Here is a 14,489-nt window from a genome sequence, read left to right on the forward strand (position 1 = left end):
TTTTAAAAATACTTTTGTAACATAAAAAGGAAAAATATGCAACACTTTTCAAATGAATTTATTAATTTGTGATCGATATAATTGTATCAAATTCTAACACTAATAAAATGTTTTGTACATGTATTTTCACTAGGAATGGAAGTTAAAATCTTAATGAAATTAATCTGTCCAGTTTGGGAATTAATTTCTTTTTTTTCAGTTATTTCAGAGTTTTATTTGGGTTGCTTCTTTGTGGTTCTAGCATGACTTTAAATTTATATATATTTTTTACTGGTTTACACCTTGTTGCTTTCCATATTCAGATTTATGTTGCATACATTGCTATTACCTGCTATTAAACTGAAATGTTAAGTAAGGATCTCAGTGCTGTATGGAACATCTTTGATTTGTTTTGTTTCATTTTTAAGTGACTTAAAAGATTATTAATGACATAGTATGGCTTTGGAGAAATAGTAGGAACAGATGAATATCCATTCCATTTGCTTGTTATGATAATCATATGGAAGATAAGATTATTTAAATATATTTGCTTGGGAGTTGGCTCCTGGAGTCAGCAATCTAGTTTGTATTCCTCTCACCATAAGATAATTCAAGTATTTATGAAATGCATGAAGTGGATTAATTCCTGGATTTAATACTGTACCACTAAAAAACTCCTGAGCAAGAAATCTAATACTGGTGCATATGGACCTCCTTCAGTTCACAAGTTTTTCTCTTGGGAAAGAGAAATAGCTCTCATTACCCCTAATTTTTTATTTAAATCTATCATGGACACGCTTTTCTCAAATATTATACTATTCATGCTTTCCTCTGTACTCAGAGGAAATGAACTTTGGCATCCCTTACACTGAGATGATGTAGTGCACTGTAAAATATGAAGTAGATTACTACCTTACTTCTTAAAGTAGGTTTTAACAAAGACCACTTATTTGTTTACACTTCATTAAATTTAACATGTAGAACACAGAGACACACAGTAGCACATCTCTTTTATTAAAATGAGAAACTGAGATGCAAACTGCCTTCAACTTGTAGAAACAGTCTTCAAGGAGCACAGCTGTTGCTTCTGAGCCATGGTTCACTGACTTTCAGTCACCAAGTCTCCTGCAGAACACAGAGAATTCAGAAGTTGGACACTTTCCCCCTGAGCTTTCTATTGCTGGGTCTGCTGTATGTTTATACATCCTTTCTTCTTCTGGCAAGCTATATTATAAAGGGGCTACCACATACCAGAAGTTACCAGAAATTACACTGAACTATAAGGAATTACTTCTTAAAACACAGTGAGCTTGCAAGCAAATCTTGTTGGAGGAAAAAAGAGTTAAATTTGTGACAGATTACATCTTTTGATTTGCCACGACGGTGGCAGGAGGGGTCTGGAGAATGGATAAGTATGTGAATTCTAGTGTATCTAGCCCTGCAATGCTATGAGGACAAAATAAATGTACATGAAACAAGGAAGATAGTGGATAAAATTAGAACATGTAACAATTCTACAAAAATAAGTAATCAGAGATTTGTTTTTCTAGTTGTAAACACATGGGCAGCAGTAACTGTTCCACATCTGAAAGTAAAGGTTGAAATCAACCTTAGGCACAGAGGAAGAAAAGCAAACATTTTTTACGTATGTTTTTGGACCCTATGGGTTTCTCCCATAATAGTTCCCTAGGAATTGTTTCTTTCCTGATAGGAGGAACTAATCTTTATGTACAGGAGCAGTGCCTGAAGAAATCATTAGGGCAATGAATATTTCAGAAAGAGCATAGGGAGCACTTCAGGGAGAAAGGCATATCAGCAGAAAACATGTTCTGAAGAAGTTTATGGCATTTTAAATCATTTCCTGGCCTCTTTTTTGCATATGGAAGATCATTATATTGGCAACATGCATGCACCAGGGTTTTGAAAGAGAGATGGAATTTTCCCTACTACAAGGGGAGAGAGGTATTGATAGCTGTACAAAAAATGTATTAATATCTCTTATCACATTTCCTGCAATAGTGCTTGGATTTTATTTATTTATTGTGGTGGCAATGATGAATGTTCAAACAGCAGGGATAAAAAGCTAGATCTAACCAATCCAGGGAAGACTGGGTAAGAATATGCTTCTGAACACAGGAGGAGATTGCTGATCACATTCTTGTAAGTTGTATGGGAAACTGGTAATCACAGCCTGAACTTCTGATTAACCAGCTGAGGCAAGTGTTAGGGTCAGCTGTGGGAGCACAAGTGAGAGTAATTTAGCTGTGCTCCTGAAAGGGATGGAGCTTGACTCCACCTCCTCTAGACCTCATTTAAGGGCTGACCGCCGCTAAGGCAGCATCTCTTGGAGATTGCCTCAGTATTTCCCAGTGAAGGCATCCATATTGGTGAGTTTTTCCATATGAGTAACATTTTGAATATCTGTTGCTATCTTTGTATTATTCCACCTTACATAAGTGATCTATCTCATGTAGCTCTTCGCTTGGTCTGTTTTCATGCTCATGTCTGCAGCTTAGGGAAGCCATGCTCATAGATCTCCTGCATTTTTAGGACTAAGCAAGCTAAGAGGAAGAGGAAAATGTTTCTTTTTTTTTTTTTTTCCTCCTGGTCTTTCCAAGGAAGGAAAGCAGAAGGAAGAAGCTGAGATAGTCACAGTTGTTTTTTTTTTTGTTTTGTTTTTTTATTTTTTACGTGAGTTTCATGCCCACAGTGTGCAGCCTTAAAGTTTCATTTTTGTTGTTGTTTTTTTTTGTTATTTTTTTTCTCCTGTCACCACAGAAAGTAGTTTGGAGGGGTGTGTAAAAGGCTGGGAGGAGACTCAGCTTGGTCAGCTGACCAAAAAGAATCAAGGGGATGTCCCACACTATAACATCATCCACAAATGCCTTGGGAATATAAATGTGAGGCTATTGTATTTATCATCCCATGAAACTTAAGTCTATAGAGACCTGCTTGCTGGGATATAGCTAAACATCTGCCTACTAATGGGAAGTACTTATTGAACACTTCCTTTTGCTTTGTTTGTGTGTATAGCTTTGTTTCACTGAAGAAACTCTCTTTATCTCAAGCATGTGCCACTGGGAGTGAGATGAATGACTGACTGATTGTGAAAAAGAAAGGTCAAACTACTAGAAAAAGTTGAGATTTTTCACAGGTGGTCCTGTGAAAACTGCAGCTCCTATCTTCTGCTGAGTTAGAAACCTCTGCTTAATGTATAGACAATATACTTGTCACAGCTCAAGGCAGACCTTGACAGCAGAAGGAACCTCTCATTACAGGAGAACCTCACTAAAAATATTTAAAAACAAATTTTAAGAAATGAATAGGGATAACTTTCTGGGGCATAGAAGGCATAGGCAAGGTAAGAGGGCTGGGGGAGCTGCCCTTGGTGTTTAATGAGTAGGAAGACTGCAAGGAGATCCTTCTGAACATTCAGGAACAGATGAAGAGACAGTGGGTTAAAATTAGGTCTGGGATCTATAAAGGACAGATATTGGTTTGGATCTACTACAGGCCAGCTGATCAAGAGAAGCCTGAAGATGAGGCCTTTCTGCATCAGCTACAAGAAGATTCATGCTCACAGGCTCTTGTTCTGATAGGGAATTTCAGCCTCCTGGACATCCACTGGCAAGACTACACATCAAGCTAAAAGTAATCCAGGAGATTCCTGGAATCCGTTGATAATTTTCTGTTTCAAGTAGTGGGTGGATCAGCCAGAGATGAACTGCGGTTGTATCTAGCATTCACCAATGGAGAGGAGATCATTAAAGACGTTAAGATCAGAGGCAGCCTGGGCTGTAGTGGCTATCTGTGGTTGAGTTTGTGACACTGAGAAACGTGGGCCTAGCGAAGGCTGTCTTTCTGAGACTGAAAGAGCTCTCCATCTCCCTAGATAATAAAGCAGGCATGGCTTGTTCAAGTCCTGCTAGTCAAACTGAGGGGGGGAAAAAAAAGGGGCATGTACCAACAGTGGAAGCAAGGGTGTGTCACCTTGGAAGAATACAAGAATGCTATCTGGACTTGCGGAGATGGGCTTGGGCTTGGGATCGCCAAGACACAGATGTAACTGAACTTGATGAGGGATGTTAAAAACAATATGAAGAGATCATACAGGTACCTAGGTCGGAAGAGATGGGTCCAAGAGAGTTTGTCTACTGCTAAATGACAAAGGAACACTGGCTGCAACAGATATGGAGGAGGCTGATGTACTCAGTGAGTTCTTTGCCTTAGTCTTCACAAGCAGCCAGGATTCTCATGTCCCTGAACCTGTACCTCTAGGCTGGAACTGGGGGAGCAAACTCTCTCTGACTTTAAGGGAGGAGCAAATCTGAAATGAGCTAATGAGTCTGAATGTCTACAGGCCCATGGGGCCAGGTGATGTGCACCCCAGTGTCCTAAGGGAGCTGGCTGAGGTGGTTGCTGAGCTGCTCTCCATCATATTTGAAAAGTTGTGGCTGTCAGGTGAAGTCCCCAAGGTACTGGAAAAAGGAACACATAATTCCCATTTACAAGAAAGGGAGAAAGGAGGACCCAGGGAACTACAGGCCTATGAGCCTCACATCTTTGCCCAAGAAAACCATGGAACAGATTATTGTATAAGATGTCTAAAGACATGTGAGGAACAAGCAAGTGATCTCAGGCAGCTGGCTTCACCGAGGGAAGTTTGCTCCTGGCCAATCTGGTGGCCTACTGTGGTGGAGTGATGGCATTGGTGGACAAAGGGAGAGCAACAGGTGTTACCTATCTGGACTTCTGCAAGGCCTTTGACTTGGTACTCCACTGCATCCTTTTCTGTAAACTGGAAAGGTGTGGATTTGAAGGGTGGACTGTTTGGTAAATAAGGATTTGGGTGGAAGGCTGCGGTCAGTAGCTATGTCCAGGTGGAAATCCCATATTGAGTGGTGTGTCCCAGGTGTCCATCTTGGGTCTGGTACTCTTTAACATCTAAATTTGTCATATCTGCATGGGTCTTCAGATTGTTGGTTAGGATTGCTAGGATGTGGAAAAACATGTTTTATTTGCTTCAGTTGTAGCCGCTTCTCTGAAGATAGGAAGATTGTTCTTTAAGACATTCTTCTGTAGTGTATAATCTGTAGTAATAACAATGTACACGTTATATTATTTAACTACAACAGATATATTTTTTAAAAAAAGCTATTTTCTTTTCTTATGTGTGTACATGTGTATATAAATTTTAGGAAGAAAAGTGGGAAAAGAAAGGGCAAAGGTTTCCAAACTAAAGTAAAAAGGACAAGATTTCCCACCTGTGAGAAGGGATAAAGGCCAAGACTTTCTAAAGTAACAACTTAACAAGGAGCTCCCCAGGCTATAATTAAGCATCTGTCTGCTTTGCTGTGGTGCCAAGGCTCCTAGGAGAAATCATGTTGAGAGGTTGGCTGCTCAGTGCTCTTCAAAGCAAACAGGTGCCTAAACATGGCCTTTGGGAACCCAACTTGAGTAATCTATATTTAAAATTCTTGTCCAAAAAGCAACACTCTTTGTGAGAAGTTTCTAAGAACCTTTGATCCTGATTGTGATTTTGACTGGGGGGAGGGAAAGTCATGCATGGAAACTTTGGAAAATTAGAAGTTTATGTTTTCTAAAAAAATATCAACTGTAGGATTTTTGTGTTCTCTTCATCTCTCTTTCTGTCTTAGGGATGCAAAGCAGCTTTAAAGGACAAATGTCTACCTTGCAAAAGCATGCTTCCAGTGTTGCCTTACAAAGCAAAGATATATCCTTCTGTGATAAATAATTCTTTAGATTCCAGCTCATCAGAGCGACCAAAAACTGTGTCTTATTCCAGTGTAACTTTGGTCGTATTTTCCTGGACTCAGGATTAAGTTTACTGAAGCCAAAAAATGCCGATCTGTCTGATCTGTTTCAATAGTATTGCTAGACAGAAAGATGATTCATCAGTGTTCCTTCCACAGCAATATCTCAAGTGGGCAATAAAGAATGACCAAACTAACTATCAGATGGGGAAAAGCATTAGTTGGAACGGTATTTGCCTTGCTCACTTTGTACTTGACTATATGTCCATGTGTTCTTGTCTAGAGTTGCAGAAGTTGCTCAAGCATTTAATTACTTGAATTCCAATGAGCTGAAACTACTTGATTCAGGAGATAGCATAATAAAGTATTCTCCTGTGGTGACTATATCATTTTTTTAAGCTTTACTGACAAGCTAGAAATAGTTACAGATTTTAAGTCTTGCTGAAGATTATATTCAAAAAGCATGGAATACCTGAGCCTACCTTTTCTGTGATACCCATGATCCTTCAGGAATAGCAAAAGAAGATAGTACGTGCTTCCTAGGTAGCTGCTTAATTATCTGGCTGACTACACACAAGTTTTGGCCTTGTCATAGTCACTGTAATAAACTGCACTAGTTTTTAAGGCACCAAAAGGGGACAGTTTGGGCTAAGTCCTCCCACTCCTGTAGCACAAGAAATGGAAAGACTGATGTCACATTACCTCCTGCTGTTTGGTACTTAAGTACAGACTAACTTCATCCCAATATCAAGGTGACAGGAGCAATCAGAATAGCCACAAGACTCAGGGAAGAAGGAAGTATAAAAATATTTTACGTATGAAGCATGTATTTCCCATGTTTGAAGAAAATGAATGTCTTCTGTCTTTGTAAAATTGAGGTCACTGGAGTGTTTAGTGTCCAGATAAGCATACGCCTACCATGTGTCAGTAATTACAAATAATTCTTTCACAGTTATGCTTCCTACAGTGTTTGTGGGGGATTTTTCTGCTATTTGTTCATTTGTTTTTCAACTGATTTCTTTATATATAGTTTCATGAAAGTGTGAAGTATTTCCATGTATTAAAAGAAAAAGGACATAGAATTTGGATACAAATCCAAATGGGGGGGAAAAAAAAAAATCCCCAAAGAAATCCAGATAGTCAGTGACTCATGTAGAATACTGCGTGACATCTGAGCATGCAAGATCACCTGTGGGATGTGGTTTAAACAACTCCCAGTTTTCTATGTCTCTACATAAATAAGGTTGTCAAATCTGGAGTAGTATATATATTTTCGTTCCAGGGTAGAAGTAATCTTTTTGAGTTTCAGTATGCAATTGATGAGCACTTGTCAGCATATGTTTGTAGAAAGTCCAAAAAAAAAAGAAAAAAGTACATACTTGGACTTAACAAAAGTGGAATTAAAGTCACGGGCCTGGATTTTTCTCTGCAGTATGATTTAAATTGGTTCATTTATTATGTTAAATTATATAACTTTGTATTTTGCACTACTTTAAGTAAGGAAAGGTCATACTGTTGAAATAGGAACACAAATTCTGAATAATTCTCCTCAGGCTTCCACATAATTATATGCTGTACACTATCAAATTATTATTTTTCTTATCATAATTATTATTTTATTATTGATATTATTATTTTTCCATCTGGGAGACCATTTGAGCTGACAATCCTAATTTGTACCATGGAGTTTTTTCACTTGAAATTTTTAGTATTCCAAGTTCACCTTCTTTGTAAGACAAAATGTATTTTTGTGTTTGTACAACTTCTCTATAATGTCTGAAAAGGAGCTGCATGACAATAAATGTTAAGTTTGAAGAATGGGTATAAAACAACAACAGCATAAGCTCTAAATTTTTTTTATATTGCAATCATTTTTTTTTTCTTGAGAAGAAAAAGTGGATAGCAGGAGTTCTTAAAGCTCTTGTATGATTAAGTATCTGACAAATCTTCAAGTTAATATAGCTGGACTGAGATGTACTTTTATTCAAGTAATTAGAAATCTTGCTCAAACCATGTAGGAAGACCTGTTAATAGCTTGAATTTTCTGCTTCTTGATTTTTTTTTTTATTTATTATTTTTTTTGCATCCTACAACAAACTGGATAATGCTGTGTGTGTTAAGTCAGCTCCATTGAAAACCGCAACAAAGCTGCCCCTAGGTATGTGTATATCGGTGCTTTCAGAGGTAGCTTGCCCTGTGCAAACTGCGCCAACATAGCCGTTGTAGATACCATCACTCTAGGAGACCACACATTGCTCCTGACTGGCCCCAGGTTAGTGTCTCTCATCTTTTTGGGAATGGAAGTGTCTCAAAGGACTACTAGAACATGAGAATTGATTATTCAGAGCTGCATTGTCTTTCACCCATTTTTTTCAAAAGGACACACAGAACTTGGTTTAAGCTCTTTTTACAGTACAGATGAGCCAATGCACGAGGTTCTGCAATGGGAATGTAGTAAATTACTGTCAGACGCAAAGCAAAAGAGAGGAAGGCTTGTGTTAATGATCAGATGTTTCTATTATGATTCCTACTAGAGTTACTTCTTTACCGACGATATTTATATTGCTCCATCCTCAGAGCTTTGCTTAAAGTCCTAATTTAAACACATGTGTTTCTTTTGGCTAACATATTGATATGATTGAGCTGATAGTATTTTTTTGTGGCAGAAAGCTTTAGTGAGAGGTGGTATTGTGTAGTGCAACTTTATATAGTGCCTGCCCATTCCCTTAATATATTTACTTTCACTCCTAATACTATTTTGGAAAGACAAATACCATAATCCGTGGCTAATTATGAGGCCAGACTAATTCTGTCATGTCTGTACTTTCTTAATCTCTTTCTAACCAGATTAAAGCCCTTAATTTAGAGGCTATTGACATTGCAGATTGCAGCATTCACAGGGAGCTGTTACAGTTTATCATGTCATAGAAGTTATTGTGATTTTAATAGCTATTCATAACTTCTCCAAGGAGAAAAAGATTCCTTTTTGGGGTAAATGATTCCAAAAGCACTTTTTAGCAAAATACTCATCTGTCAGGTGATTAAAAGTTTGGACTCATCTTTTTGCTATTTAAGCTTAAAAATATGATAACTACTTTCTTAAGAACTTTCTTCAGCTTTAAGTCTGAGAGAGTTGAAGCATAAATCTTAGTAGCTCAACACAAAATCAGTCCACTATTTTGGTATAGCTATTGGAACAGCCAAAGTGTAGGAGGGCTGTTTTAAACTTGGAATTTACTTTTTGTATTCTACCCTGACTGAAAAATCATGATTTACACCTCACAAGTATACACTTTGATTACAGGCTGAGTGTGTGTTACTAATGGGATATTCTGAACTGAAAACATAAATTATGCCTTAGGTTAATATCAGGAAAAGCTTTCTAGGGAAGATTAATAAAATGTAATTACAAAAATGTTCTTCATTTTCTTCCTTGAATCAGAAAGCATGGCCAAGTTTTGCTGTTATCTCTGCCCTGAAATGTATTTAAATAATTATCAGTAGTTTTAAATATACTTTCATTTCATTATTTTGTTAATTCCCTTTTAAAAAAATCATTATTTTTTTTTTTTCTTCTCTTGACCAGAAAATCCATTTCTAAAACACTTGATTTGAGGGTGTGCATTCCTGATGATGTCAATGTCAGTTGTGAACACAAATTAAATTGCTAACTTGACTGTGAAAGGTTATGAATGCTTTGTACTTAGTCTTTGTTTGGAACACCAGCAATTGGCACACCACCAATATACTGTATATCCTCATTTAAATTTGTTATGGTCAAAGCATATGTCTTCTTACTTGGCTTATTCTACCAAGATCAGTACTCTTGCTCTCATCTTAAGAAAGAAGGCTTTATTTTTTCTGACTGAAATGCTTATTATATCTGTTTTAGCGTGGATTAGTTTATTTCCCTATGTCAGGTTTTAGCCTAAAGGAATTGCTTCTGTAAGTTTATTTCCTGATGTCTTATGTGTTTTCAGACATGTTTTCCTCCTTAAATAATGTCTAACAGCTGTTGTACAACACGTACAGTAGAATACCTTTAAAATGTAGGCTCTGTGATTTTCAAATATCAATGGACAATTGATGACAGAACAGTAGAAGTGATTAATTTAGCTCCAAGAATGGAACTTAAAGAATATAAAGCTATTCTTCATGTCTCAGACACAAAGTATTGAATCAGATTTTTCCATTATTTCCATTATTAGCTGTATAATCTTTATACTGTTATCTGCACAAAATATTCTTATGCATACATCAATCAGAGATGTTGTAATCTGAGAAATAATGGTCCAAACTTGTTTCGTAGGGAAAAGCTAAAATGTTAGAAGCTATGTTCTTCAATGTTGTCTTCAGCTTGGGTTTTTTTTTTTTTAGGTTTTGCTTTTCACAGAATCAAAGAACTGCAAGGGTTGGAAGGGATCAAGTCCAACCCTGCTGCAAAGCATGTCCTCTACAGCAGACTAGGCCCCTTACACAGGTAGGCATCCAGGCAGGTTTTGGTTGTCTCCAGAGAAGGAGAATCCACAACCTCCCTGGGCAGCCTGTTCCAGTTCTCCATCCCCCTTAGTGTGAAGAAGTCACAGAATAACAGAATTGTAGGGGTTGGAAGGGACCTCCAGAGATCAAGTCTAATCTCCCTTCACGTATTGGTGCAGAACTTCCTATGCTCCAGTTTATGGCCATTTCCCCTTGTCCTGTCCCTGCAGACCACTGGAAAGAAGTTGACCATGTCGCATTGACCCCCGCACTTAAGATTTTTGTAAACATTAACAAGATCCTCTCTGTCTTTTTTTCTTAAAGCTGAACAGACTCAGGTGACTCATCCTTTCCTCATAAGAGGCACTCCATTGCCTTTGTCATCTTTGTGGCCGTACGCTGGACTCTTTCCAGAAGATCCCTGTGCTGTGTTTTTGTTTGCTTGTTTGTTTGTTTTAAGGCTGTTAACAAGAGGGGAAAGCAATGAAGAGGACAGAAGGAAGAAAACAGAAATTGTTGTACCCATATAAGATACTAGACTAAGAAAATCTCTCAGCTAATTGTTTGTAAGATGGACTAGCTACAGGGTTATGAACTAATTAGAATATAAATCACACTGTGTGATAGGGTACGTCCTAAAACAAACAAAAGAAAAACCTAACCTTTATTACCAAGCACATTCTACTCTACAGATCAAAATTAACATTTAAATTCAGCTGACTTGTTGCCAAAAATCTAAATCTAATCCAAAAATCTAATTCTGTTACCAAGATTATGCACATTCTTTTTTTAAACCATGCTTTTTCTCTTTTTATTTTGTTCACTCTTATAATTCTCAGAGCTGCTTCTCTGTCATTTAGATGCCAGTTACAATTCTCCTGCCAATTTAGATTGGGTGTAGATAGAATCCTAGTATCAAGAATCCACTGATTCCTTATGAATGTTTGTTTATTGCATGTTATCCATTCTATTAAATTCTAAAGTTGTGAATTCCTTTTATAGTTTATAAACAAGGTATCAAATCACTAAAGTTCAATCATGCATCAAGGTCCATGGTGTAGTTAATTCTGTATTCAAACAAGACACTGGGACCATGATATTGGATTCGTTGTCTTGAAAAGCATATTCCTTTCTATTGAAAGAGGCTACATGACAGTACCTGAATCAAGCAAATTGTATATGCTTGTAGATCTGTTCTGATACTGCAAGTGACATCCACAGAGCAGTTAAGGCATAGGAACAAGGTAAATTAGGAAACCCAAGAGGTATGAATCAGTAAAATAACAAAATTGGAAGCAAAAATAATGAAGAAGGCAATAATTGTCAAAAAGATGTTTGCCCATTTCTAAAAAATCAGGCATGAGACTTCAATGCTAAAACTTAGACAGCTAGTGCCAAATGAGGCGCCCAGGGCACACTGTCTGCCTCCATCTGTCTGTAGCTTCTAGAGTATCAGCTCAAATGTAGTGGTGTAGCTAGAAATGTGAACCAGAAGAATAACAGTCTGGCTGAGACAAAGAGAAGACCAAGTCAAAGATGTTACTCTGGATGTAACTGTAGTGGTAAGAATGCTGGTAGTGTTTTGAAACTATAGGTCTGCTTTTACCAAGGGTGATAGGTCAAAATGGCCTTCAGTCTTCCTGTTGCCACAAGAGCAGTAGCATCTGTACGTTTCGGATTTCTTACAAGATTGGAGTGTATCAAGAATCATAATGAGCCAATGTTTTGTATCAGATCAGGGCAGTTAAACTCCACTACTTCGTGAATGCTAGAGCCAGTGGCCTGGAAATAATGTCCTGTGGGACAATTGCTACATCCAGCTGAATTCTGCCTCATCAATACAAATAATGAGGTGTTAGAATTTGGCATACACCTTAACAAGCTTGCTGCCTTACCTGTATAAAAAACATAGCTGTATTCACATTTTCACTTGTTTTAAAGTGGTTTTTTTTTTGTTTTTTTTGGTTTTTTTTTGTTTTTTTTTTTTTTTTTTAGAGAGGAACAAGTAATGAGGAAACTTTCAAACTAAGTGAGTTTTATAGAAGTTCATTTAACACAACAATTACATAAAGTACTGCATCTCCAATATAATTGTTGCCATGGTAATGTCTGGTTTGTTATTTATTACTAAAGTAAATTGTCACCAAAGTCTGCCACCAGCTTCACACTGCAAAAGGATGAATTTTAATCTGTAGTTCTTTTTACATGCACTCACTTATGCTACACACTAATTAACAAACTATCATACTTGATTTATGATATTGTGAGTCATTTCTATTTTTTAATCTCCATTCTTGTTCATAATATGGGGGAGAATAACATTCAGAGGTAAAAGTGTAACCCATGTTGAAATTATATTTTTTCCTATTGGTAACAAAAATTCATACAATGCTTTCAAGAAGTCTGTCTTTGCCTTGTGGTTTTTTAAGAGTATTCACTACGTATTGCTATGTATGTTGAGCTTGGATTAGCTAGCTTACGCTTTTGAACCTCATTGTGATGATAAAGGCATTTTTCTTGCCATTCCTGTGACATCAGGAAGGCTCTCTTTTTTAGATTCTGTTGTGGAAGTTGCAGTGTTTTGCATCTGATGGATGCCTTCAGTTTATCTGCTCTCCAGAAGGCTTCCGGAAGATACAGTACATTCTTTAGAATTTACTTTAAAGTCTTTCCTCAGAAGAATAATGAATTCTAGGAATATCTCTAGAGAAGGAGAGGAAATACTGGAAATTATTTCTGTGTTAGTGCAGGTCATGCCTCTGTGGCCAAAATATTTCAAGTTTATGAAGTGTTTTGTTAAGGGCTGTTGCATGCCCAGTGTCACCATTAGTGCACCTATGACTTCCTAGGTAAGCATCATATCATCAGAAAGACTAACTATACAGACAGATAATGTTTAGATATTTGTTTAACAGGGAAAATAGACCCATATGGTAAGCTCAGTTATCACCTTATTAACCATCAGTGAATACTGTTGGAAACTTTCCTCCGAATGTGTATGTAGACGTACAATTTTTGTTTTCCAATTTGCTCTCAGTGCAGCCTTTGGGGTTACAAAATACGTAATCTCCAGTGATGTCACACCTCTGGCCTATATGTGCTGTAGTGTTTCATTTTTTATATATATTTTTGGAGCATTGCAGCTAATAAGTGCAGTTTTTTTGGTTTTTGGTATTTTGTAATAGACAATAAAGTATCTTTCATGTGGGGATCACTCACGTAGCTCCTTTTGTATATTTGGAAAAGAAAATTCAACCGGCATCACTCTTCTTTACTTTCCTCTTTATCTTTTCTGTAGTTTTGGTCTTAGCATCAATTTTGGTAGCCAGCAAAAGGCAGAATACATTAAAAACTTAAGCACATCAAATCCAATTACAAAATGAGAACAATGCTGCAAAGAACAGTTTCTACTTGGAGTTTCATTAGAAGGCAAAACAACAACAACAACAACAACAACAAAAAAACCTGAAAATTTTTGGATAGTAGTTCTTTTTGAAGATATTTTGCAATTTCCAAATTAATATCTGTTGTAAACATGTGATATAAATATGTGATATCTGACACGTAATTTGCGTTGCAAGAGTGTCAGCATTAATGCTTTTAACATATTTGCTGCACTTGATAAGGTAATATTAGGCAGCTAGGAATAGATTGGCAAGCTTGATTCAGGAAATCACAGATATATACATATACTCAAATAGGACCACTTTATTTTTCTCTCTTTGTGTGGAATTCTTTATGATATTGAGACGTAAGAAAAGTACCAAACAGAATTTGATTCACCAATCTGGAATTAATAAGAAAGGAATATACTTTAAGGTATATTTTAATTAATATGTAAAGAAAAAAGAATGTTTTTGTATCCTTATTTTCTGAAGGATTATTAACAAAGATCTCAAGTATGGCTTCTCTTTTATAAATAGCAAACTTGTTTAATGGAATGCACAATGAGAAATATTCATTAAATGGACAACAGTTCTTTTTATAATTTCATTTATATGGCAACAATAATCAGAAAAAATCACTCAATCTGATTTTTTTTTTTTTAATTTTATTTTTTATTTTTTAATCTCCCTGGAAAAGTAAAATGTATTTAATAATTTTCTGAATGTTTTTGAAAGGTTTGTGAAAATAATCTATTTGTATTAATTGGAACACCATTTAGCTTTTTATCTTCTGTCATCATGCAGTGTTCTGCCACATAAGCATAGCAGAACTATAAAAAAATCTGAAGGTTTCTGTGTAAGGCTTTGACTA

At 36.6% G+C, this 14,489-nt stretch overlaps 1 protein-coding gene across 2 annotated transcripts in view; it reads right to left on the reverse strand.

Annotated features, from left to right (window-relative positions):
* Positions 1 to 972: 972 nt before the first annotated feature.
* Positions 973 to 14,489, reverse strand: part of LOC146762573 (uncharacterized) — a 52,337-nt gene continuing 38,820 nt past the window's right edge. For both annotated transcript variants that reach the window (XM_085547178.1, XM_085547202.1), the window contains exon 3: positions 973 to 1,104. In XM_085547178.1, the coding sequence (XP_085403304.1) occupies positions 1,079 to 1,104 (26 nt within the window). In that variant the 3' untranslated portion in view covers positions 973 to 1,078. The remainder of the gene's footprint in view (positions 1,105 to 14,489) is intronic.

Source organism: Coturnix japonica, chromosome 1 (assembly GCF_054131305.1).
Source record: "Coturnix japonica strain WE chromosome 1, WE-NBRP24, whole genome shotgun sequence".
Classification (NCBI taxonomy): Eukaryota; Metazoa; Chordata; class Aves; order Galliformes; family Phasianidae; genus Coturnix; species Coturnix japonica.